This window comes from Eutrigla gurnardus (assembly GCF_963514095.1).
Source record: "Eutrigla gurnardus genome assembly, chromosome: 11".
Taxonomy (NCBI): domain Eukaryota; kingdom Metazoa; phylum Chordata; class Actinopteri; order Perciformes; family Triglidae; genus Eutrigla; species Eutrigla gurnardus.
The window spans coordinates 10,534,164-10,559,351 of NC_139925.1; the positions used below are offsets into that span (position 1 = coordinate 10,534,164).

Below are 25,188 nucleotides of genomic sequence, written 5' to 3' on the forward strand. Positions count from 1 at the left end.
TTCTATTTTTTAAATCATTCTATTCTCTCGCGTGGATTTGCTCGTCACTCGCAGAAATAAAGAGTATAAATTTATGTGATGTGACTCCTGCCGACAGGGAAATACAATTAAATGTGTAGAGGCAGGACACTTAATATGTATGCAGTTAAACTGCAACTTTAGCATTTATTCCAGTATATTTGTTGGTGATTTGAGGATTCATGTTGGGGGATTTTCCATAAGCAGCCTGTCTGTGACCCCCAGTGGTCAACAGCAGAAGTACACTTGACGTTATTGAATAGAGAGATGCACTAGGTGGCGCCAGAGGTGTGACAATGAAATGCGTCAGGGTGTGAGATCATAGATCCAACACACACACACACACACACACACACACACACACACACACACACACACACACTAATGACTGAACACACGTGATGAACGTTGATGACATGCAGTCCCCCAGTTTAAGATGACTGCTCTTTTCTGTTTGGCCCGTTTCAAACATCAAAGCTAAACAAGACCTGCATGTTGCTCTGGAGGATGTTTACACACTGTCAATATTTAAAAAGTCCAAAGTTCAGACATGTTGTCTGCGTGTGTGTCTGTGTGTTAACAGTCGCTGTGAATCCTTTACATATCTACACAATTCCTGAACAACAGTCTGTGTTTGTCTAAATCTGTTTCGTGACGCAAAAAGAAACTGTGAAGTGAAAGTGTAACTTCAGAAACACCTGAACCGCTCAGGGTCACCTGATGCGGTCGAGAACGGTGTGTGACTGTTGTCAAGCCGACGTGTCACCCGGGTGTGTCTGTGCCCTCTCTGGTGGCTCCGGTTTCCTTCTCCTCCTCCTTCCTGTTGTGTGATCAGAAAACGTCAGGGCATCTTTTAATGTCCTCGTTTAGAAAAAAGTTTACTTTTGTGTTGATTTTGTTCTCTGCTGTCAGACACAAATAAGAGAAAAGTGGCTCCAAAACAAAGGCCTGAAGTGGGTCATTCAGCTTTCATTATAATGAAACCAACATGCTTGAAATACTTCCCAGGAATCATTTTTAATCTCCTATAATTAACCCAGTTTCTCGCGGTGGTTTCCGAGACAAAACTGAAAACAAATTCTCTGCAGGTTTATCTGGTTTATCTTCGGATGCCAGCCCGTGTGGATTTGACAGGCATGTGTCTCGTCTGGAGCGACTGTGACAGCCAGCAGGCCGGCCGGCCGGAGTTGAGGAAGCGGATAAAGGGCTGATTGATATGTGAGTGTGAAGTGTATGACAGCATAAGACGCGTGGCGTTTCTCACAAACCGGTCTGGGAGGAGGAGGCAGACGAGCTGCTTGTTTGCGTGAACCACCATCAGTATCTGTTTGTTTTGGGGCAGAAAAACATCCCTTTGTCAGCTCAATAGAGAAGCTTTCCACAACAGTGACATCCACGAAACTACCTCACAGTGGAAACAGCAGCTGACTTTACTGGGAGAGCAGCACACAGACATGACTGTCCTCTAAACACCACCAGTGTTTTCTTTAAATCTGCAGCCTGAATGGATTGGTTTTCTCTTACTTATTCATATACTTTTTGGGGAGGGGGGATTAAAGATGACTGTCTCACGCTGCAGCATTAGCTGTACTGTACTTTATTGAGGCTTCCAGAGCCTCTTAGTTCATCCTGGCTGTCAAAACCATGCACATCTCTTAGCTTCTTTGTTCTATTGTATCCTCAATGAGTCGATCGTCATGGCAAAGCTATTTGTCCTTCCGCCAGTCTAAATGAGTCACACCGACTTCAGATTTGTTCCATATGACATTTTCCACTTGTGTGACTGTGGTTTAAGATGTATTAGGACACTGGCTTTCATGGGTGTGTCCTTTGATTCTTGTTGTTTTCTCCTACAAAGAACAAAACAACAAACCCACAGGTCTTAAGTGAGAATCTAGAGCCACGGATAAACGAGACAAAGAAGAGCAGAGATGAGAGTCAGCAGGAACAAAAAAGGACCAACGAGAGGAGTGACAACTATCAGCCACATCAATACGATTCCTACACCTCCCTTCACTTTCTCAATGAAGGTTACCTCGATACAAGATTGATGACTGCGAGATAAAAATCATGTGTTTTTACTATCATCTGTCATTTTTTTTTTATCTGCCTCTCCTGGGATATTCATCTACAGTTTATATTCACAAGGAAGAAAAGCAGTTTTTCTTTGAGGTGTAAATCTAGTCCAGGAATAGAACGGATGGTTTAATCTCAGATTAAGTTGCTTGACAGGTTATTTCTACGAGACGCATCGCTGTCGGTGTGTTTGAAGAACGAAACATTTCTAACTAATACTGATGTAGTGGCTTTGTACTTTGTACTATGTCTGTTTTTACACTTGTATACTTTATATTTTTAGCAGTATCTTGGAGTGAACTTGGTAATATTGGTAATGTAATATGTGGTAATATTCCCATCAGCTGTAGTGCTAATTAAATGTCACCCTTCCATCAATTCAGCTCCATTTAAAACAAGACAGAAATGTGTCGACGTTGATCAGCAGTCATCTCATTAAAGCAGTAGCATTTTATCTAATAGACACATTCTAAGTAAATTAAATGAAAATGTTCCACTCTGCCACTCCAGAGTCATGGTGACCCTGATTTAAACCAAGCACGTAAGGCAGCATTACGGAAACAACACACCAAACATGACTGATAATCGCGTGTCAAGCTGTACACACTGCAGGTACCTGGCACTTTTACAAATGGCCCTTTGGCTGCACTGTGTGTGTGTGTGTGTGTGTGTGTGTGTGTGTGTGTGTGTGTGTGTGTGTGTGTGTGTGTGTGTGTGTGTGACATGGCTGTCCTATTTATGGGTTTGTTGTCGTGCTGCTGGTAATATATTACAACTGCTGAGTTATTGTGCTGCATGTAGCTCTCACCCAGGAACATGAGAAAAGGTCATACGGATGATGGGAAAATCTGTCTTCTGTGTTGGCTGTGGCATTTCTGGAAGATCAGTTCAAAAGACTCGGATTAAAACTGAGAGCGGCTGCTCTTTTAGAAAAAGCTGAGGCGACATTTTCCCTTGTAATGCCTGCACAGGACACAGGACATGTACAGCATGTTTGGGTTTTGTCAACAACGCTGTCCTCAGACACCCCAGCACCAATCCGGGGACACCGACCTCCTGGGACTCCGACCTCCTGGGACACCGACCTCCCTATTTTCCGTTCCTGTCGGTGACATGCTGTTCCACCGCCTCAGGCTCTGCAGCAGGAAACTCAGACCGGCTTCCAGTGAAAACACAGACACCTGCTTTAGTCTGACAACATTTACCCGAATCTTGAATTTGCTCAGCCTCCTCCGAGATACCAGTTAAATCTACCCATCTTCATGAAATGTGATACAGCAAACTGTAAATATGCACAAGGAGCGGAAGAGTTCAGAGTACAAAGTTTTATTTGAACTCATTATGACTGAAATGTGAAGGAACCTACTGCTCTTTGTTAGCTTAGTGAAATACATTTTCTGTGGGCATGGGGTAACATGCAAATAGAGACTAAAACTAATGTGGACATTACAGTGAGATAAAAGCTAAGTGATACCTAATTAATATGTTAGTGTGACTAATTAAATTGGTGAGTTTTTCCCCCATTAGTAGGTTTATAAATATTAAATTCTGTGGTGCTGGTGCAGCCTCTGCATGCTTTCGGCTACCGTGCATGCATTTATCACATTTTCTTTTCAACACAAGCAAATTGTGACCCTCCTGTGGTTTTTAAGGAGGGTGCCTCACAACTGGCAACCTAAACAGCAACAATGACAACAACTTCCAAAACACAATGTACAAAAAGTACAAAATAAATACACCAAGTCCTTTTTAAACATCAACCTTGGCACTTTTCATTAATATTAAGATTCGTTCTTGTTGCTTCCTTCACTTTAAGAAAGAGAGAAAAAACCCCAGCAGCGTTAAAACATAATTCATGCAGCACGTGTGAGAAAAGGAGATTCGTCCCAAGTTTGCCTCAAACAGAGGCGAGGATGCCGTCTGAAGAAGAAAACATTGCTCGGTAAGACACTGCGACAGTTTTCATTCCAGTTGTGTTGAAGCAGAGCTGTAGGTGCAGAGACTCTCATGCTGTAGCCCTTAACCAGCTTCTCTTTCCTCTTCTGGCTCCAGTGTCCACTAATGATGCTGAAGTTCATCTCACTGCTCATTTAAAGAACATTTCTTTTGGTCCTGCCATCCGACGCTGGCGGAGAGATGGTTTTCCCCGGGAATGAAATTAGGAGAGACTCGGACCGACCTGTGCACATCAGACCTGCAAAGAGAAAGAAGGAAACATATTCAGGTATGCAGCAACGTGTCTCTGCTGTGTTATTTTAAAAAGCGTTGGAGCATGAGATCCCACTTTACATGGTCTGGGCTTTTTCAAAACGCAACTCCAGGTATTTATGGATTAGCAGCACTGATTTTAAAGTGTTTTTGCAGGAGAGTGGAATGAGAACGGCTGCCGCTGTGTTTGCCCCGCCTTCCAAATGTCTTCTTGTTCCTCGAAAAATGAGGTCAAAGGGCTTTAATGACGGCTTTTAATGTGTGAAATGTGCAGCTGCGTCCCTTCTCCTTTCATGTCTTTGATCGGCGCATGGCACGGCAGCACATACAGTATCTCACACTCTGACACCAAAGGGTTGTTAGATTCAATCCAAACTCGCCTCAGGATCGCCTGCGGTGGTGCGTGTATTGCTATATGTGCATATAAACAAACGGTGTATAATTGATGGTTTTAAATCTCTATTTTGACGTAGGGTAATAAAATACAAAGCCCCATTCTGATCCAGAGGGTATGAGCAACTAATTGGGAGCTCGGGACTGTAAATCTCCGGGGGAGGATCTCTAACTCGCTCGGTCTGTTCCCTCCCTCCTGCAGCAATAAGGTCAGATGGGTGTTTAATTAATGCTGCCCCTCTGACAGAATAACAACAGTGAGATGCGGAGAGAGGGCGCTGATAAGGAAAATAAAGAGTGTGATGCTGAATGACAATGACCAAACTAGCCTAAAAATAAAGTTGCAATGCAAGTAAAAGGAATAAAATACATCCAGCCTCCATCTATCCTTGGAGTTTGTCTTAAAGACGTCCACGGTTGGTTGGCTCTCATAAATGTTTGAAGTGATACAGTATATCAGACTATATCTCCAAACCTAAACTTTCCCACAAATTCTGAGTGTTAGGAATAGACGGACTTAAATCGGATAACACTGGTTCAGTGATATTTCTGTAAGTGCTTGTTTGGCAAAGTTCCCATGTATGTGATGGAAAGATCTAATAACGATTTACCTCCGATGCTTTTGCCGGATGCTGTGCCCCAGAGTCTGTCAGTCTACGTTAACGTCTCATGCAGGGTGTCACTCATGGTTATGTACGAGACGCAGTCAGCTTCTCGTGTCCAACGAGATCCAGCAGACGAAGCTGCAGCTCTTCATACCGAGAAACGGCCGACTCCTCCATCCTGCTGGTTCTTGACAGGTTGCAGAATCAACGTCCATGATCCATTACCTTCCCCCGAAGCGCTTTAAAACTGGCATTTAAAGTGCATTCAAATCAATAATACTGTCATATTTTCTTCAGGTTGACTATAAACACTTGGTGAAATAATCACTATTTAATATTTCTTCAATTATGTTAAGGTTATATAACATAATGTTCTTGTTTATTCTTCATATTCAACAGATTGTATATCTAATATGGACCCATATAATGTCAATTTGTCAATGTATGTCTAATGGGCTTGGAATTGCAGACTTGAGTTAAAACATAATGAAGGTCAACATTAGGTTTCACCTTAAAGTCATGTTTTATCATTTATGATGGGTTGTTTAATCTTGTGTTTGCAAATATTGTAACAATATCTTAAAAAGTACCTGCATATCAAGTAATTACCAACAAATTAATTGTGGCAGCCAAAGTTACTGATGTCATTTCTTCCTTATAACAATGTAATAAATTAATCTTCTGTCCAGTTACTTACTTAACTCCAAATAACAGTTAATAGTAATATTAAGTAATGATTAGGTCACCATTTCTTAACAATGGTGGAACGTGTTACTGTATATTATTTTGTGTTGGTTATTGCAACTGATTGAAGTCAGTATTAAAAGTGAAAACATTGCAAACTAAATCCCTGCGAGTCCACCAAGTCCACCTCCCTCAATATTGATAATGACTGAATGTCAGGTTTTTAAAAATGCATAGGCCATCTGTGCACTTGTCAGTGCAAACAAACTTTGGCAAGCTGCCCTCCAGTTTGAATCGAGCCAAATATGGCCGCCCCAGCAGAAGTCTTCACATGTATTTATATTCCCATGGGGCTCCGCTCCCCGTTGGAGTCCCGTTTTGTGCTTCGTGGATCAGACTGACTGCAGAAGTCTTCTGGGGCAGCATCGAGGTGAGGTAGATTGCACTCTCTTTCTGTTTCACGCTCGCCTCAATTTCTCATTCTCACTTGTTATGTGTTGGGGAAATTTAGGAATTATGGGTAAAGCAGCTCACATGTTCAAAAAGCTGGACCGTCTCACTGTGGACTTGTAAAAAAAAAAAGAGTAAAGAAGGTAGTTAAGACTCTCTCACTGCGTTAGTCCTCAACAATAATGAGTCACATGACAGGCACTTCAGCACCAGGTAAAAAAAACACAGCAGTCCTCCCGCCACAGGGGGAGCCATCTCTCTACACAGAGCTCTCGTCCGGCCGGGGCAAAAGCTGCGTGTGTTTCCTCTTCTCTAAGATCCTGTTGAGCTCCTCGGAGAAGGAGTGGCAGAGCGGCGACGTGCTCTCAGACTCGCTCTGCCTCAGCAGCACGTAGCTGTTGCCGTTCATCCTCCTCAGGACGCTGGGCAGCGTGGCCGACAGCCCGTTTGGGAAGTCGCACTCCGGAGAGGGATGCTGCGGAGTCGGTGGGAGAGGAGGGGCCGGCGGAGGAGGCTCCTTGTTGGATGACGGGTGAGCCTCACCGGGAACGATCTGGAGGAAACCTCCATCCTGGATGTCGCCGTTCTGCTGCTTTGAAACGCCGTTACAAATCCCGTTGCCGTTACAGTGGCTGGAGATGGTCTTCAGCTCCATGTGGGAGGAGTTTCTGTGCTGTTTCCGGTTCCTGTTGGGCCTCTTACTGTTCGGGTACGCAGCAGAAGCCGCGGCTCGTAATGAGTACTTCCCTCGGTTGCCCACTCGCAGACAGAAACCCAGGTAGACCAGCACCACGGTGAGGACCACACACAGGCCTCCGAGGATGGTGATGAGGGACAGGTACATGGCCTCCAGGTTCCTGGGGGAGAGCAGCTCCGAGTGGGGGAGGAGGTGGACGGGGGATGGCGGCAGGGGCAACTCGGAGGAGGGATGCTCGGTGGCTGCTGGCAGGGCGGCGTAGAAACTGTAAGGGTCTTCAGTGGGCTCCACGGGTGGGGGAGGGGGCAGGTCCAGGCAGATGGTGACATTGTAGGCGACTGTGGCGACCTTGATGCCATTCTCCACGGCGTAGCAGGTGTACAGCCCACTCTGGTCCTGCCGGGCCTCGATGATCAGCAGGCCGTCGGTGCCGGTTCTGAAGCCAGAGTTGAGGCCGTAGCCCTGCAGCTCGCCGTCATCCAGAGTCCAGAAGGGCGTCGCCAGGTTGGAGCTGAGCTCACACTGCAGCAGCACGTCATCACCCACCCGCACAGAGCGGCTGCGCACGACAACATCTGCAACACACACATCGGTAGTGAGCCTAATTTCCCATCAAGTTTACAGGAAAACTCACAACTTAGCCTCCGTCTCAATCAATATGGTGATAACTTAACACCTACTCAATCGATCAAAGGCTGTCCGACGTTATTGAGGCGTAAACTCCAATTCCCCGTTTTTTTTTTTACAACGGCGGTGCAGGGGATGCTACATTTTTATCAGATTGAAATTGTGAAGTGAGAGAAAGCGTTTGCCTGCGTTGAATATCAAACAGATTTCTCTCCAGAGATGGCAAAAATGTGATTAAAGAATGGAAGAGAGGATTTTGCCAATGCAGTGTGCATAATCAACTTTCAAAGGAGGCCCTCATGCCATCGGATGACAACTATGCATCTTTTCCAGTCCTTCCTCCCAGTCTATTTTTAATCTCCCTTTCATCAGTAACTTTTTTTTTAAAAAGCAAACTTTTTTTTGAAGTAGCAGCACCTAGCCGCAAACGAGATTTCTGCGTACCGTCTTGTGTGTTTTCACATCCTCTGCTGCCCTGCTGGATGTCCTGGATTAAAGTGGATCTGGGAAGAGGAAGAACACTATCGTCATTTATTTCTTCCATAACAGCTTTCTACGGAGTAAGCACATCCGTCCTGCGGGTTTAATCAGAACACTTTAAGTACACAGCTGCATGCTGTGTTTACTATCACAGCAAGCATCAACTTTGCGCCAGTGTTGTGGTTACGCAACACTTCTGGGAGCAGACACTGTGACAAGGCACTGTGATACTTGAGGTTAGTCAATTCAAAACACACACAAAAAAAGGCAGCTGCAGCACTTTAAGCATCCGATTCAATCACACACACACACACACACCCATCAGCACCCACCGGTCTGCTTGTGCCATTACGTCCACACACTGGGAACCGCTCCAGGCACAGTGAGGGTCCCTGGCAAAGATGCAGTCGTAGCAGGAGTTGTATCTGTGACAGTTAGAGAGGGGAAGCTGCACCACGGCTGAGGGAGAGGCCACGTACATACTCATCTGGTGGCGAGAGAGAGAAGGATTTAAATCCCATGCGACGGAGATATAGCCACTGAAATGTGTCTGTGCAGGTAATAGTCGAACACGATACCTGTTTTGCAGAGAGCAGAAGGTTGTTAACGGGCTGCGGTTCCTCAAACAGTTGAAGCTCCTCGATAATGTGAAGCTGACCCTCGATTTCTACAGCTTTATGTAACCAGCCTTCATCTGAATGACACACACGAAGAGGAGAGACATTAGAATTGGGAAGGGATTGTACCAACACATAGCAGCCTGTACTACCAGCTAAATGTAACATGTATTATTCCAAAACATATCACATGGGCTTAACCCAAAGTCAATTATCTGATATTTCCCCGCGAGGAGGGATCTCTGAGCACCCATGTGCACGGATACACCAGAGCAGCCTTCATGGAAATCCTTTAAGGGCCAAAACACCAACCCTCATTGGATATCAATCATTGATTGGACGCTTCTTCTCGACATCACTCGAGTTGAGAAGACAAGAGCTTGTCTTGTCATGATCTCTAACCTCAATTAACTTTTTATTATGGATATAATTAAAGCCATTAGAGAGTTACATAATAAAAATGTTCCCTGAAAGATTTACCCCAATAAATAATTTTCATTGTCCTAAACACACCCGTTAGAGCCATTTATCTCTTTATGGATATTATGTAAATATTTTCTTTTGACTTGATGAATCGATGACAGATCAATATTCTGTGCAATTATTTTTTGTCTCCGATCCGCTGTGATAGGAGGAAGGGCTGGGACTGAGTCACGGTCTTATCAGCAAACATGTACTGGTGCAGTCTTTGACCTCACGTTACAAGTGTTTTGTTATTTGTAGTTTGAAGTGAGAATAAATTGTTGTGTTTTGACTGTTTAACGTGTGATTCAAGGTTAAAGTGGCAAAAAGAAGTCTAAACAACGGGACGACACAATATCATTATCATATTCTTGGTTGTTAAATAATGAATTCATAATCAGAATCTTCTCTAAATACAGCCCCAGATAATGAATAAATAATATAAACACATTCTGCCAGAGGAAATGTTCCCGTTCCTCTGAGCAGGACCCAGTACACAGTATAAATACAGAATGCAGGTTGTTGTTCATGCAGGTTATTTGTTAAACTGGCTACGGAGACAACACTGCTGCGCTGGCGGTGATAACTGCATCATTAGCACAGTGCACATGTGAACTGACAAAACAATTCAAAATCTCTATAGCTGATCCCAGCTGGATCAGAAACAGACGTCGCTTCACATGAGACTAGAAACACATTTCCTCGTTTCTTCTCTCCTCGCCTCGTTTCCAAAAGATGCAATTGAGGGAAAGAATTGAGGATGCAATTTAAGAAACTTGGGATGATATTTTAGATTTATTTCCTACTTTTATAGGCAGGCGTTGTTTTTCAGAATGCAACATAAATGAACTTGAAACTATCACTGAAGATACTGTAGGACACTTGGAGCATGTTATCATGTGTTCCTGGGTTCTGATTTTCATATCATAGTGAAATGAATGGAAAACATGGAAGAAATATGTCTAAAAGTACAACCAAATGAATGAATACACACCTGTGCCCATGTACAACACGTGGTACGTTTGTCCATCCAGGCCTTGCATCAGGTGTACGGCCATGTGTGTGTAGTCTGTGGTCCGCCTGAACAAAAGGGGGCGTCTGTCTGAAGGTTGGACCTGCTGGGACATCAGAGGATGCCTCCTGGCAAAGTTCAGCACATCATCAGGCAAGGAGGTGGAGACGTTGATCCCCCTGGCCCTCAGACCGTCGGTTATACACTACAGGGAGGGAAGCCAAAGAGAGCGATGAGAGGAGGAGGAGGAGGATGAGCGAGTAACAAGGCACGACGCAGGCTGCAGGGAGACGGGAGACATTTTTGGGCTCATTTGGAATAAAGTTCCCCTGTAAGCAGAGATGGATGGTGGCAGGCAGAGAGGATGTCACAAGGCTTAGCGAAATGGTCTGCAGGGAAAATTAAGGGATCAAGAAGAAAACGCGGGCACGGGGGAAGATAGTGTCTGCGGGAAAATGCTGCTTTTCACACGGACAACAATGAAACCGTGTGAGTTCAGCAGCCGGCTTGAGCTGACATGCGGGCTACTCAGCTCTCTCGGCACCTGACTAAGGGAACCACTTAGCTTCAGCCGACTCCTCTAAGAGGCTTTCACGCTCCCAAGTTAAAGCCCTTGACCGTTTCCTCCCTTTTCATTTTAATAGCCACGTTAAAATTAAGTCCCACAAAGTGTTGCAGTGACACTACGGAGGGTGATGTCTGCTCCTGCTGAAGACGCCACGACCCTCGCTGCCACCCTGAACCATGGCTGTCAAAGCTACGGGCTGGATTTAATTGCCATAGAAATGGGTTTCTGTCACATAAGCTGGTTGTGTTTTCCTCATCCAATCATTTCCCCCTCCATCCTTTATTTTGCAACTTTACTTTGAATGGGTTTAATCTGCTCTCTGTTGTGGTTTTCTGGTGTTGGAGAGACTGAGAGGGCAAGCATTGCCTGCGTCAGTGTGAATGTGTGTTTACCGTTCCAGGTCGTGGGTCAGGGATCTTCCCAGTATATTCATTCCACTTAGAGCCAGAGTCCTGGTTCTCCATGTACGGTCCTTGAAAGGCCTCTTGGACTTCAGACAGAGAAAACCGACACACTGCAGATGCCTTCACGTTTTTCCTGGAGACAGCAACGCACACAGTGAGAGTGAGAAAAAGACCAGAAGCACAGGCCCGCAAAACATTAACAGCAGTAAACCAAGCGTTGCCATGGGGACAGCCACTGAAGTACAGTACAGCTCAGTGGCTCACCTAAAGGATGGAAAGATAAAAGGGAGGCGAGACAAGGGAGGGGGGGATGAGAACTGTCAGAGATAGGAGGAAGATTACTATCAGACACATCTCTGAAAGAGTGGGAGGAGAGGAGGAGAGGACTACTAAATGGTTTCAGGGAGGTGTAGAAGGAGTTATAGAGAGGAGAGGTGGACGGCAGCATGCCAACAAGGATCCTGAAGATAATCATTGTTTATGCTTTCTGCAGCACAAACTGTTTTACTTTGGCTTTTCCTTAAGTTTCAGTAAATACATCCCTGCAGTGGATGAACTACAGTGAAAGATGGAAACTACTGTGATAGTTTCATAGTCTGCATTTCTTTCACCAAAAGCTGCTCCATGCATTTACATTCAGTAGTGACAGTAGCTGATTTTGGACTCATTACAGCCTCACTGTTACCTTTTCGCTTTGCTTCCTATTAAGTTACTGTAAAACCAGCATTTTTCCACTTCCACTGTTTCGCATTTAAAGCATTAACTGGTGAACCATGGGGTGGCCGTTATTGTGAAGCAGCCACAATGAGGAGTTTAACTTTCTCTTTTAGTTCATCTCCATTTCTAATTAATATTCTTTCCTCAAACTGTAAAACTCCTCCACCAAAGTTCTTTTTCTCACATCGTTTGGATGAAATTATTCTCCTCCTCTCTCATCTCGACCCTTCCTGTCCTCTTCGGCTTTCTCAATGCATCGATTGATGCCTTTCATCTTTTTTCCCCCCTCACTCTTTCACATTTGCATCCTCGACGTCCCCGTCGGCTGCAGATCATGACACGCGGTTCCTCACTCACCACTCCAGCCCGAAGACGCCGTAGAAAACCGTGTCCTGCGGTGCGGGGCCAGGCACCACAAACACGCTGCGCAGCATGTTGAAGTGGAAGTCGTACTCGGGCAGAGAACATGTCAGCCTGGCCTTGAGGAAGGACGTCCACCGTTTCTGGAGAGTCAAACGGCCTCCGCGGTCTCCCTGAGGGAAGAAGGGTGGAAGGACAGACGGAGGAGGAGGAGGAGGGAGCGGAGAGGGTCATATGAGGTAAGGCCGGGATGAATGAAAAACTCAAGGTGGCAAGGGGAAGTGAATCTCATGAAGACTGCAACAGATGGCCTGGGAATAACAATGCTTTCAATGAGATTATGGCTTCCCACAGGTACAATAAGACTCCCCACTGTAATCTACAGGTTTGTGTGTGCGTTTTTGTCCCCCAGCAGACACGTTCACTATGGAAAAGCTTGACACAAGGCCACGTTTCATTTTGAAACCGCGTCAGCTTGCCCTTTGATTTAAAAATTTGAAAACGTATTCAGCCTGTGGCAAATTGCAAATGCCACACACGCCACCGCAGGGCATTCCTCTTAAGTTTAATAAACAGACATGCTGCCGCGATTTCAAGGAGAGAAACTTGTGAGCTGACTACATTTTAATGCGCCACATGAGAGAATAACAAGTTATTGCGCTGTACAGCTAGCTTTCATTATTTTTAAATCATTTCTGGGCAGCAGGACATGTAAATTCAGATTTTAGGCAGTAGAGGATGCTAAACTGTCTGTCTCTCCCCCGCAGTCATCCATCCTTCTCGCTCAGAGCCACACTGCCTCTGCAAGCCATTCATCAGCTCCACAGTCTGCTCCTCTAATCACACCGGGGCCTTGTTACAAATGCATTCCCCATCCAGTCCCTCGTCTATTATGGCGACTCCTCCAGTCATCAACCGCGGCGTCACTCAAAGCTGGTCTGATGCAAGGCTTCACTCCCAGTTGTAAGTCAGTTTCCTGCTGTTTAACTCTGCACTCACCTTGCAAACACGGGCAACTCTCGCCACCCTGCTGTGACTGTAGGTTGTCGTCTGCTCCAGGCTCCTCTCCGTGAAGAAGTAGTAGATCTTATCATCATCGCCGGAGCTGCTGCCCAAACTCTCCCTCACCAGGGCCGAGCCCACGAAGTCTGCCTCTGTTTCAGGGACAAATGATGCAGTGACTCATTTTTTCAAGAATTAGAATATGGATTATTAATTCTGCAGATTAGACCTCCCTTCTACCTAAACATGCTAAAGGCCTTTTATCATTCCAGGAGATCAACTCACCATTCAGCCAGCGTGTGGGGGCATCTTCTGTCTTAAGGGTGGGGGACGGAGAGTTGCGGCGGATATCTGGAAAGCTCCTAAACTCGTACTGGGAAGCTGAATACATCTGTTGGTCTGGAGGAACACCAACGAATCAGCTTCTTCCGTTTCACAGTAAAACTCTGGGAGGTGACTGACGACTGTAAAGAGCTTACCGATGAGGAGGGCGGTGTAGCCCGTCGTCGGGCCGTAGGGACACTTGTCTCTGCCCTCTTCGGGCTCGGATGACATCACAAACCTCTTCTCATCCTATACAAACAATTTGAGAAAGAGGAGGACCTTTAGACCCACCTTAAAACCACACATGAGACATCATTTAAGGAGCTGAATGGATCAAGCACTTTTTAGCCTATAGATCAACACATTTATGCAGAAACAACAGATTGTGTTTGCACTACTATAGTCAGATATTAAATATCAAAATGGATTCAACAGCACTGGAAGGGCGATGATGTGTTTTGCATTGACGTACTATGTATGCACAGAGGGGTCTGAAAGCATGAGTCCCACACATGTAGAGATGAGTGGAGTTGAACCTCTGGAGGAAGCGGATGTGATTGAAACACTCCGTCTGGGAGAGGAAGCGGGAGAAGATATTATGGTGAGAGATCGAGTATCGATACATAGGAGAGGAGCTCATACAAAAAGATGAAAAGAAAGGACTAAAGGAGAACTAAATGCCTACCTTATTGTCTTTTCCCTTGAGCAGACACTGACGTTTTTGCTCGGGGGAGGCTTCCCACTCAATCTGACACACACACACACAGCATACAGTAAGACAAATTGGAAGGTTTCATATCACGGATTTGCATAGATTTAAGCAAAAACACCACTGATCTGACAGCAGATAAATGAGTGTAATCTCTTTTTTGCTTTAATAATGTATTTAGAAGGGAATCAGGACCTCACAGCATCTGAATTTACAGTGTTGTTGAACAGCAGCAAAGCTTTTTTTTAAACTCTTCTGTAACAAAGAACGTCGTAAAAAAAAAGGATATTTACAGCAGGAGGCGTAGGAGTGGCTGGGAGGGAGTGTTACGTGCACACACCAGCAATTAGACTTTATGACAGACATTATGATTATGCACTAACACAATTAGCACAACAGCTTCACGTCAGGTTGTCGTGAGGTAACGAACGCAGCAGCGCGACAGGTGGAAGAGGATTTTCCGCTTCCATTGGTGCTTAAAGGGACGGTCAACTTTAACAACATCATTATCCCGCACCTTGCAACAGTTGGACACTCGATCACAGCAACAATGCTGACAATACACACAGAAATGGACCATGTTGCCATCAGCTATGGACATCATTTTAAGTTCTAATCCTTTCTAGCTGATTTGGCGAGCAAGATGAAAGTTTGATGTTTAAGAATCACTGTAGCTATACTTGTGTTTTCTCATAAATGACTAACTAATGAGTGTAGATTCATTTAATGACAATAGCAGAATATATATTAAATTCTAGCCACAAACCGTATCACAAATTGGGTCAAGATTAGAACTTTAATGCGAATAATAATAAGAAGAAAGGGAACCTGTCACATCATATTCACCAACTGTGATATTAATTAGAATCTGAATCAGCCTTTGTTGGTTCTGTGGGTTATCTAGGTACAGAGGTACCTAGATAGTATGCTAATTACTGCATACATTTGAACATTTTCTGCGTCAACAGTGTGTAGATGATATTAACATGAATTCTGTATCTATTTAGAGTTACAGTGAGAAGATACAGTAGATGGATTTTTTTTTGTTTTCTTTCTCATTAACATGCAAGTTTATGCAGCAAGCGCTCCTGTGGTGAAACTGTGAGTTACTGTGTAACAAACTAATGCGACTACACACACAAACACACAAGGGGTGACGACATAAATAGTTTTGCCTGAAAATGAAATATCGTCGCCCTCGAAAAAAAGTTCCTGCATTGTGGATTGCAAATGAAGCCGCGGCAGAATTAGAGATACGGCAGCTGTGGTACGACAGAAAACAAACAAACTCACAGCGAGAGCAGAGCTGGCTGAGATGTCAGAGGCATTGAGAGCGAAAGCAGCCCCCCGAGCTCCGACGTAGAGACGCTCGCTGTCAGCCTCCAGCAGCACGGTGCTGTAGTCGACTGCAGAGGACTGGAAACGTCTGCAGCCCTGGAGACCTGAGAGAGGAGAGGGATTGGTTGTTAACGACCCTCTGACTGCTTCTGCTGCATTTACTTATCAACACAGCTCCGAATGTTCTTTAAAAAAATAATGAACAACTGTGGGTTAAGAAAAAAACCTCCTTTTCAGAGAAAGCGTATCCTCTGTACACATTCAGATGTTCTCAAAAAGTCCAGGAATTGACTCTCTGTAGTACAACTGGACGTACTGTATGGATTACTGTATTGATCGGCACACAAACATAAAAACATATTATATAGTCAGCTGAATTTCTTCTGTGATAATTTGAACAAAAATGCTCCGTATACTTGTACTCATCTCCCTGAACGCCTTTAGAGAAATGTGCATAATGTTCTCGCCGTAAGAGTGGGGCAAATTTAAAAGCCCAGGAGTGAGTGTTTTTTTTTCCCAATCAGACCTTGAAAGCATGAAAATAAAGGGAGGGATAGAAATCTATTCATCTCTGCGATGGCTTTCTCTCTGTATGATTGCCAGACGTCAGTGCAAAGCGGTAAGAAGGCCTCGCTCTTTGATTCCGAGGGACTCGCTTCAAAAAATCAGAGATTCTTTTTTTAGACTGCAGGGAAAAAATAATTGTATTAAACTCTGCGGCTGCACATAACATCGCTTACAAGATCCCACAGTTCCTTGTGTTTTGTCCCAAATAAGAAAAATACACAATACCTAACAACATGGGGAAAGTAGGATAAATGATCAATAGCTGCTTTTTGACAGCTTGGGTGTAGGCATTTCTCTCATTAGTGTTCATCTGAAAAAAGACTGAAGAAAACATTTTTGATGAAAAATGTGAAGGTTTCTGCGATCTGATGTTAGCTTTTCTGTTATTTTATTTTAGGGCTGCAGCAATTATTTTCATTTTTGACTAAACTAGACTAAATGATTTGCTAGTTACAAGTATTTGGTCAGATGATGCTGTTATATAAAAAGTCAGAGATTTCTCTCATTGAAATAATAATATTTTTTTTGCAGGAGAGAGAAAAAAACATAGCGAGACAAAAGAAAAGGACAAATACAGGACAAACAAAAGCACAAACAGCATCAGTAAACATGGATGTCTTTAGTTACAATAGTTGTAAAACTACAAATATCAACCTCCTGGTGGCTGGAAGAAAATCATCAAAGTCAAAGATATTTCTTTGCCATAAATAAGAGCCCTGCTGCTAGAATAGATAACGATGCCACATATTCCAGCATCAAAACATAATTTCTATACAGCTCTTTATATAGCCCTGACCGGAGATGAAATCACAACCCCACCACGGACAACAAAAGCTAAGGGATTATGCTTATCCCACATAGCGCTGCTGAGGACGAAGAAGATAATGAAAAGAGGCCCAACACCAGATTTCAGAGATCCAATTCTACATACTATGTAGTTCCTGTGGTTTGAGGTTTTATTGCTTTGTGTTTGTGCGTCCAGTTTTCCCGAGCTATATTGGGAGGCATCCGACACACAAAAAAACATTCACTCATACAAACACTCGGCTAAGAAACACGCTGTGCAGCACAGACACCTAAAGTAAACACCCGCTGACACGGCATGTCATGGAGTCACCCGGGGAAGTTATGCAAGTTCTAAACACACCATGTATCTGGACTCCACTTAGCTTGGGTAAACGTGACACCAGTGTCAACACAGACACACATCACAGACACAGAGACCCTCTACGTTATCAGCACAACAACACAAGACTGCTGTGATGTGACCGAACAGGGCTGTTGAAAAGTTCATTCAAATAAGTCTACTCTGATCAGGTTTTATGATCAACTGGGGTGTCGACGGCAATTAAGAACAACAGAAGCTCCAAAGCGAGCCTTATGATCGGCAGTAACGGCGTCGGTCGTCCTGCATCCTCCGTCGCTCCACTTCCCCGCATAAGACTGTTATCAAGCAAGCCGTCATTAAGATTCCGATCAGCTGCAAAACACAATTCACTCTGCTCACTTCAGCAGTCAGTTCCCATCCCAGACTGCTCCTGGTTGATCAGGTGTCTTACTTTTCCCCCCACTCGCTGTCAGCAGGAGGGGAGGAAGTAATACCTGTATGGGATTTTCAGATGCGAGTGCCTTGCTGGGAGCGAAGACGATTCATTATAGCAGAAAAGACGGCCGAGTTTCCCCCGGCGTAACCGGAGCATTAGGACACACAATGGCTGACAGCTGGAGTCGCGGAACTAAAAAGTACCTTCGCTGCGAGTGTGATGCAGCAGAGTGAGATTCATTAACTGTATCTGAGAGCACGTTTGAGCCTTGGCGTGCAGGACTGTGAGAGGAAAAAGGCCTGTTTGATTAATTCTGTAGGGAAAGAAAAAGAGCAAGAGAGGCAGAGAGAGAAGCCCAGATGATATTATTTACTGAGCAAACACTTGGAAGGACCTCAGCTGATCACCACAGTACACAGTGTTCAAGGACACACACGAGCACAATCACATGCACACACACACACATGCTGCACCTCAAAGCAACAGACTGGGACATGACAGCCCTACACATATAAATCCACGTTCAATTGTCAGTCCTGTTTACGGTCCAGAGTATGCTGACGGGCCGACAGGTGGTACCGAGTAAACAAAGATAAATCTAGAGGCTGTAATTCCCAAAATACTTGAGGAGGTTGAAATCAGTGGGCGTAATGAAAAGGTATTCAGATGTAACACCAGTTTTCCATCTTTTTAACGTCCCACTATCTCTCTGTTTTGACAGCTTTAAGCCTCTCAGCTCATTAAAACTGAGAACTGGAATCCGTCAAATTAATAACTTTTAACGATGACCCTCCCTCACATTTTTCCACCTTTTGCGGAAAAAAAAACAGGTGCGTGTGTTCGACCGTGTTTGTGTGTGTGATTTAACTACCCCACACAGGTTCAGAGGCTTTGCCTACGTTAGGTTGCTAAGAAACGCAGAGATTAAATGGATTAGGAGTAAGTTTGGATCTCCAAGTCTTCTCATCAGGGCGAGAGAAGCAAACGAAACAAGGTAACAGAAAAAAAAAAAAAGAAGAGGACAGCGCATCCATGAAAAGCACAACTAATGAAGACAGAATTGAGGAAAAGAGACACAGCTTAGGTGCTGAGGCAGAGAGGCGGACGGTGGAGGAGGGGGGAGGAGAGAATGACAGGGCTTCAGATGAGGAGATGAGTCGTGTAGGAGGACCTGTGGGCAGACTCGAGCACTAACCGGTGATTTACGGAAACCGAGATAACGGTATCAAGAGAGGTTAATAGCAAGAGGGAGGGAAAAAAGATGGATAATGAGAGTGTAAGTAGGTGATGTATTGTGAGAAAGACAACTGTTTAGAAAAAGAGAAGGGGAGGAGGAAGGATACCGTTCTACAAGTAGATCTTATGAAGTAAATTTGCCTTCAAGTCGAAGTGGAGACGCAACAAAATGTCTTTCACACCCCTGTGTGTCAACAGATGAAGTCCAGGTTCAAATATATGATTAAAGAAGATATACACACACAGACACACAAAAGAAACATGTCGAACATGGCCGTCTTGCACCATACTACAACAGTTGTCATGGTTACGCTGCTTCTGAACTACAGTGGTGTCAGTCTCCCTGGAAGCTCCGCAGGGATCCAAGTGTAAGCACTTCACTCGTCTCTGTAACACCTTGGGCAGAATGCCATCGCACAAGGTAAATTAATTATAATCACATTTTGATAAAAAGGAAAAAAATCTTGATTTATAGAACAGGTAAGAGTTACCGGAGGCCGAGCAGGTGTATTCGCAAGTCTGTGTGCACACGAATGAGATTGAAAAGAGTGAGGGGAGAGTCGTGTCAGGAGAGAGTAGGAAAATAATAAATAATAAAACTGTAAACATCATAGAGAGAAGGAAGGCAGCACCTGCAACACTACAGAACGAGACTGAACTATAAAGAGTTTCTCTCCATTTAAAGAAACATTTTACTGCAGGTGTGAATGTTTGAGTCATCTTAAGGAAACAACATTAATATTTTACAGGAATGTGCTGCAGCATAAACTGTTAAAAAATAAACTGTGCTTGTGTGCGTCCTTACCGCTGCTCAACACGGTGACGCGTGGCGTCACATCCAGGTCCAGGGGTGTTCTGAACGGGTAGCCGGCTGCCACGCACACACAGCAGCTCAGCAGCAGGAGCCGCACCGCAGACGATGGAGCTCCGTGCATCTCTGCAGAGCGTCTCATGGGACACGCGCTCTCCGACCAGGGTGTATACACATGCAACGGCACGCTCACACACGCATATTCCCACCTCACGCACACCCACTCACTGGCAGGCAGGCAGCCTCTTTCACCGTGCTGCAGAGAGGACCAAAGAAACCTGAAAAAAATAAATAAAACCCACACAAAACCAACAGTGTTAGCAGTCATGTCTGCACCGGGAGGAACAACACAATGCTGTGCATGTGGGCATCGTGACTGAAAGTACCACATCAGAGGAAAAGTTGGGAAGATGGTGAAGTTGAGCGTGTCAGTTCAAACACATTAAATAAGCTGATGTGGGGGGATTTCACAGGGATGATGACAGAGATATGAAAGAGACACATCGGCTCAATAAAATATTGGGGGCTTTTTGCAGATCAATGCCGGTGTGTGAGACCGAGGCCGGCTCTCCGCGTTGCAAAGTCTTGCAGCGTGCGAGAGGCAGCGGCCCGGTCTATTATGCAAATATCATTAACCAAACAATGACTGTCAAACAGAGCTACGTGCCGATACCACGAGCAAACACGCGAGGATTGGACGGCGGTGGAGCAATCCAGATCGATACGGTGTGAACCCAGTTCAAACAGCAGCAGACGTGGCTGCGAGGAGACAAATCCACCAAACATGATAATCATGTGATGTGTGTGCTGTGATGTCAGATGTCAGATGTTTTTGAACCAAGCCCCTCTTGTTTTTGGAGGAGTTAAGGGAGAGATGTTGAGGAAGGGAGGGAGGAGATGGTGTTTGGCTTACTCAAGATAATCCACAGACGTTGTGAAGTTTCAGTCATCATTTCTGGAAAGACACATTGCTGTTTTTTTTTTGTTTTTTTTAGGCGCTTTGAGCTCCACAAGGCCAGTGCCAGATAGTCCCATTATAAAGAAGAGAAGGCAGACATCTCTACAGCACCAACACCAAAACAATCAATTGATCCATAAAAATGTGCATTTTGTATTTTGTGGCGAACGGTCCCTTTAAATGCTTCCCCAGTTCCAAATGTAAACAGCTACATTCTTAAGCGCTTTCCTTTCACAAAGCATGCCCATAGCACACTAAAGAGGCGGAGGTCCAGCGAGGCTGCTTGTTCCTTCCATCACGAGCACACACACCAATGCGTGCACACCAACACACATCTATTCGCACACATATGGATGCAATGACAACAAAAACAGGGCAGAAAAGTGAACCCATTAGCACAAGCGTCTGTGTGCACTCTCACAGAAAGTCCCAGCGGTCCCTCAGGGCTGACACCATGACAACGGCCGGCTTGAGCGCCGCATAATGTAACGGACAAACAGCAGCCTGCAGGTGTGGACGAGAGAGATGCTCTGCTGACTGTTATTTAAACAGCGGGGAGTGACAGTGAGACGGGGAAAATCACAGGACGTCCTCAGACCTTTATACGCTGTGAGATCACAACCTTTTATTACCCTCTAATACGCCCACATACGAACACCATGAGATGTTCTTGGCCTGCTGGCACTAACATTATTACCACCAAGTTGTGTTGTCAGGAAATCAAAACACAAAGACCCATAAAAGAACAATAATTTCTTGAGAAATTCAAGCAAATTTGTTTGTGATGAAACTGATTATTCATTCGACCGGAATCGTCAAACATCTGGTGTTTTACTACACCGTTAAAAGAAAGTATCTGACCGAAAGCTCGCTTATTAAAAAGGTTTCTGCACAGATTTGAGGGGGCAGGAGCATTTGATAAAAGACCTTTGTTGTTGTGGACTTTTGGTTTGTACGTTTCCCCATTTTGTGACACAAAATGATTCATTTCTAAATAATCATGGGATAATACGTGTTGGTTTCTCAGCAGCTGACTATAAAGTGTTGATGTTGGACTTTCCCATAATACACTGGCAAGGGAAGAGATTTAAAAAAAAAAAAACATCTCTGGAGGCAAATTCATTATTTTTGACAGAAAGGAAGTTTGAAACAAAAGATAAGATACATTTCAGGTCTCTGAAAAGGGAAATCTCTACTGTACACAAAGTAACCACTGGCTAGAAGATAGGAAATCAACTAAATGCGTTGGAATTATTAACTATACGTGATCCAAAAGGAGTGGAGATAAATTACCTCAGGATAATCTCGATACCCAATGACAACACGGCTGCTTTCACAAGTTCATCATGGAGCAGTTTGGAAAGTACCACTTTTAACTAGTCTTTAGAAGGTTTTTTTACAGCTCCATCTTGTTCCCAGTGTGGCAAATATACCTCGGGGACGCCAATTATTTCAGTGGAACATTCTCTTTCAGGATGTGCTGCCTCTTCCGAGGTCTGTCAAACCGCGTACAGGTGTCAATCGCCTTCCCAGCTTCACCTAAGCTCGCCTCGAAAAGATGGCCGACGAGGTGCACTGAGCGGCTCTTTAGAATTAAGTTATCCGACGCGTGCACCAAATCACTCAAATGGGCTGTCAGGGTGGAAATCTTTTCAGTCAATCACCCTGCCAGTCAACTGATGTGGTCTATTCAGATGGTAATGCTTTCACGGGTTTCTGGTGGAAAGAGAAAGAGAAATACAAAAAGGGAGAAATCAAGCACAGAGGTAAAATGCTGTCAGAAAGTCCAGCAGCGAAGAGCATAAGAGCCAGTAATTATGGCATTCCAGATTCTCTGTCATCTTAAATCCAGATTACCCCTGACTTGCTCATAGGACCTGGGGCGCCCTAAATGCAGAAGCTCTCAATAGTTAATCGGCCGCTGAGCACACCAATCAGAACTTTGAGGAAAAATGTAGAAAAGAGACCGCGTTGAAAATAAAATGAGGGGTTGACTCAGAGGAAATCACCACTCGCGACACTAACATATCTAATCTGTCTTCCTCCTGATCTCGCTGCCAGCTCTCTGTCCCATGACATTCACTCACGAGATGGATTCTTATCTGGCAATTATAAAAGTGTCTATAAAAACCTGCCTGAATGGAAACGATCGGAGCGCTGCTGTGACAGCGCCATCAACAGACGATTGTCTCAAAGGGCTTGGACCCTCTTGTTTTTGAGTTGTGTGTGTGTGTGTGTGTTTGTGTCAAAATATGACAGTCAAAGCTATTGATCTGTGCTCCAACTGAGGGACACTCATGTTCCATAGAGAGACAAAAGGAAGCCAACTGAACTGAACACTATGTGTTCCCAGTACTGTAGCTTTATACTTTGTACAGTCAGCCTGTGAATGCAACACTGGGCTTTTTCAAAGCGACACTGGAGTCATTCTGACAACGACACAAGAGAGTCACAACTGTGTATGGTCAGTGTATTATTTAAATGTTCTTTGCCATCAATACTGATTGTGCAATACAAAACCTCACGCCTTATTTGTGTCATTTGTTTAAATCTGCGGCGGGTTCTCTCTGGGTTAACAGCAGTCCAGATGTGGCAATGGTTTACAGTCTAAAGTCTAAATGTCGTGGTTTGAGGGTTTCGAGAAAAGTTAACACGCTGGAAAACACCAGCCTCATTTAAGAATTCAGAATTCAAATTGTTTTATTTAGAGTAAATGAAATCCCAAATTAGTCTGGAAGGGTTTAACCATCTGGACAGCACACAACAAACTCTACCAGACATGCAATAGATTGATGCCGATAGAAATAACTAGACAAATAAAATAAAATGCAAATATTTATTTGATATATGGAATAAGGTTTGTTATTTTTGCATGAGCATAAAAAGCGTGTTTGCAGTGTAGATGTAAGCCTATGTAAGGTGAATAAATCCTTACGGAGCATACTGACTTTAATCTGTGCTTCCTGTTTGCATTAACATGCATGATTCTTGTCCCACTGTGTGTGGCTGCAGCTGAATATTGAATTCCTCCAAACTTAAAAGAAAAAAGCACTGGTGAAGTCATTATAAGCATGATTATACATGACCAGCATTTAATAAAGTATGAGCTAAAAACCAGTTGAAGAATGGTGTAAGATAAAAAAATATATAGGAAAAGAATATCAAGGAAACAATCTACATAACAATTAGAGATTTTGCATTGAATGGTCACATCTTTGCATGTCTTTCAAGCCTTTCCTTCCACTTAGCACTAAGCAGGTAGATAAGTGGGTCCACTGGGTTTCCCCATACCCCCCTAATGATTAGATCACAGTCACAAAGATCATCAGCTTGGACAGCATATGCTTGATCATCATCATCGTGCTCCTAAAGCACCTTCAACGTCATTAGTGCGTGTTTACAGCTGATTTACTCTCATCAGGGCTGTTCTTGCCACAGGTTTTCCCCGTATGAATCACCGGCTGCAGCTTTACTTTGCATGTTGCCCGGCTCGCCCACATCCCTGTTGATGTCCTGCGGATTGAAAGTCAGTCCACCAAACGCAGCCCCGATGAGTTGTAACGCGGCGATGCAGTGAAGTGAAGCGGGGAAGGCACACAATGGGTCACTGGGTGTCTTCACAAAAACAGCAATTCTACATACAAATCATGCCAATTCTCGGCTCAGTTGGGGATCTTACACCTGACAGATTTGGCTCAACTCACAGGCAAATTACCCATAAACGTTACATACCTACCTATATAGCCTACACATATCACAAGCACGCATAGGTCCATTGCATAACTGTCATAAAGATTTTAGGAGATTAAAAATAAACCAACTTGACGACAATACTACACAACTATGACTGTATGGCAACAGCAGTAAAACACCAAGGAGAACTCGGAGGTATTTCAACTGGGTTGTAAGCGACGGTTGTGTCTTACCTGAATCACGTACAAATTCCAGAAAGACAAAGATATGCACGTTTCCTCGGGCTCAAGATAATCCAAGTGGACTTTAACCGCCGAAACACCCTCTCACACAACACAAACAGCCACTGGACGACACCGCACTGACACAGCGGGACTGACTCGAGGCTCTTCTTCACTCCTTCGCCGTCACAGGTGGCCCGCCCTCCCGCGACGCTCACCACTTCTTCGGGTTTTTTTTTTTTTTTTGCTCCACCAACCTCTGGATCAGGAAGTCGGGTCCTTTTTTTCTCCCCGCACGAGCTCGTTGTTATTTGATGTGGAGCTGGTTCCTGGTCTACTTTTTCGGGGGCGTAAATCGCGAGCTCCAGTCAGCGCGTGGACAGTAACAGTTATGAAGCAATGGGAAA

At 44.4% G+C, this 25,188-nt stretch overlaps 1 protein-coding gene across 1 annotated transcript; it reads right to left on the reverse strand.

The window, feature by feature from the left end:
* Positions 1-3,407: 3,407 nt before the first annotated feature.
* On the reverse strand, positions 3,408-25,015 carry LOC311020932 (semaphorin-4G-like). Its single transcript, XM_084021210.1, has 16 exons — positions 24,794-25,015; positions 19,904-20,187; positions 15,707-15,855; positions 14,390-14,452; positions 14,177-14,275; positions 13,860-13,953; positions 13,666-13,779; positions 13,378-13,532; positions 12,376-12,551; positions 11,290-11,434; positions 10,312-10,534; positions 8,817-8,932; positions 8,571-8,725; positions 8,203-8,261; positions 5,307-7,706; positions 3,408-4,288 (listed from the first exon to the last, which is right to left on the reverse strand). Exons 2-15 carry the CDS (start codon positions 20,049-20,051, stop codon positions 6,694-6,696), a joined length of 2,709 nt encoding a protein of 902 aa, XP_083877336.1. The 5' UTR covers positions 20,052-20,187; positions 24,794-25,015; the 3' UTR covers positions 3,408-4,288; positions 5,307-6,693.
* Positions 25,016-25,188: the final 173 nt, after the last annotated feature.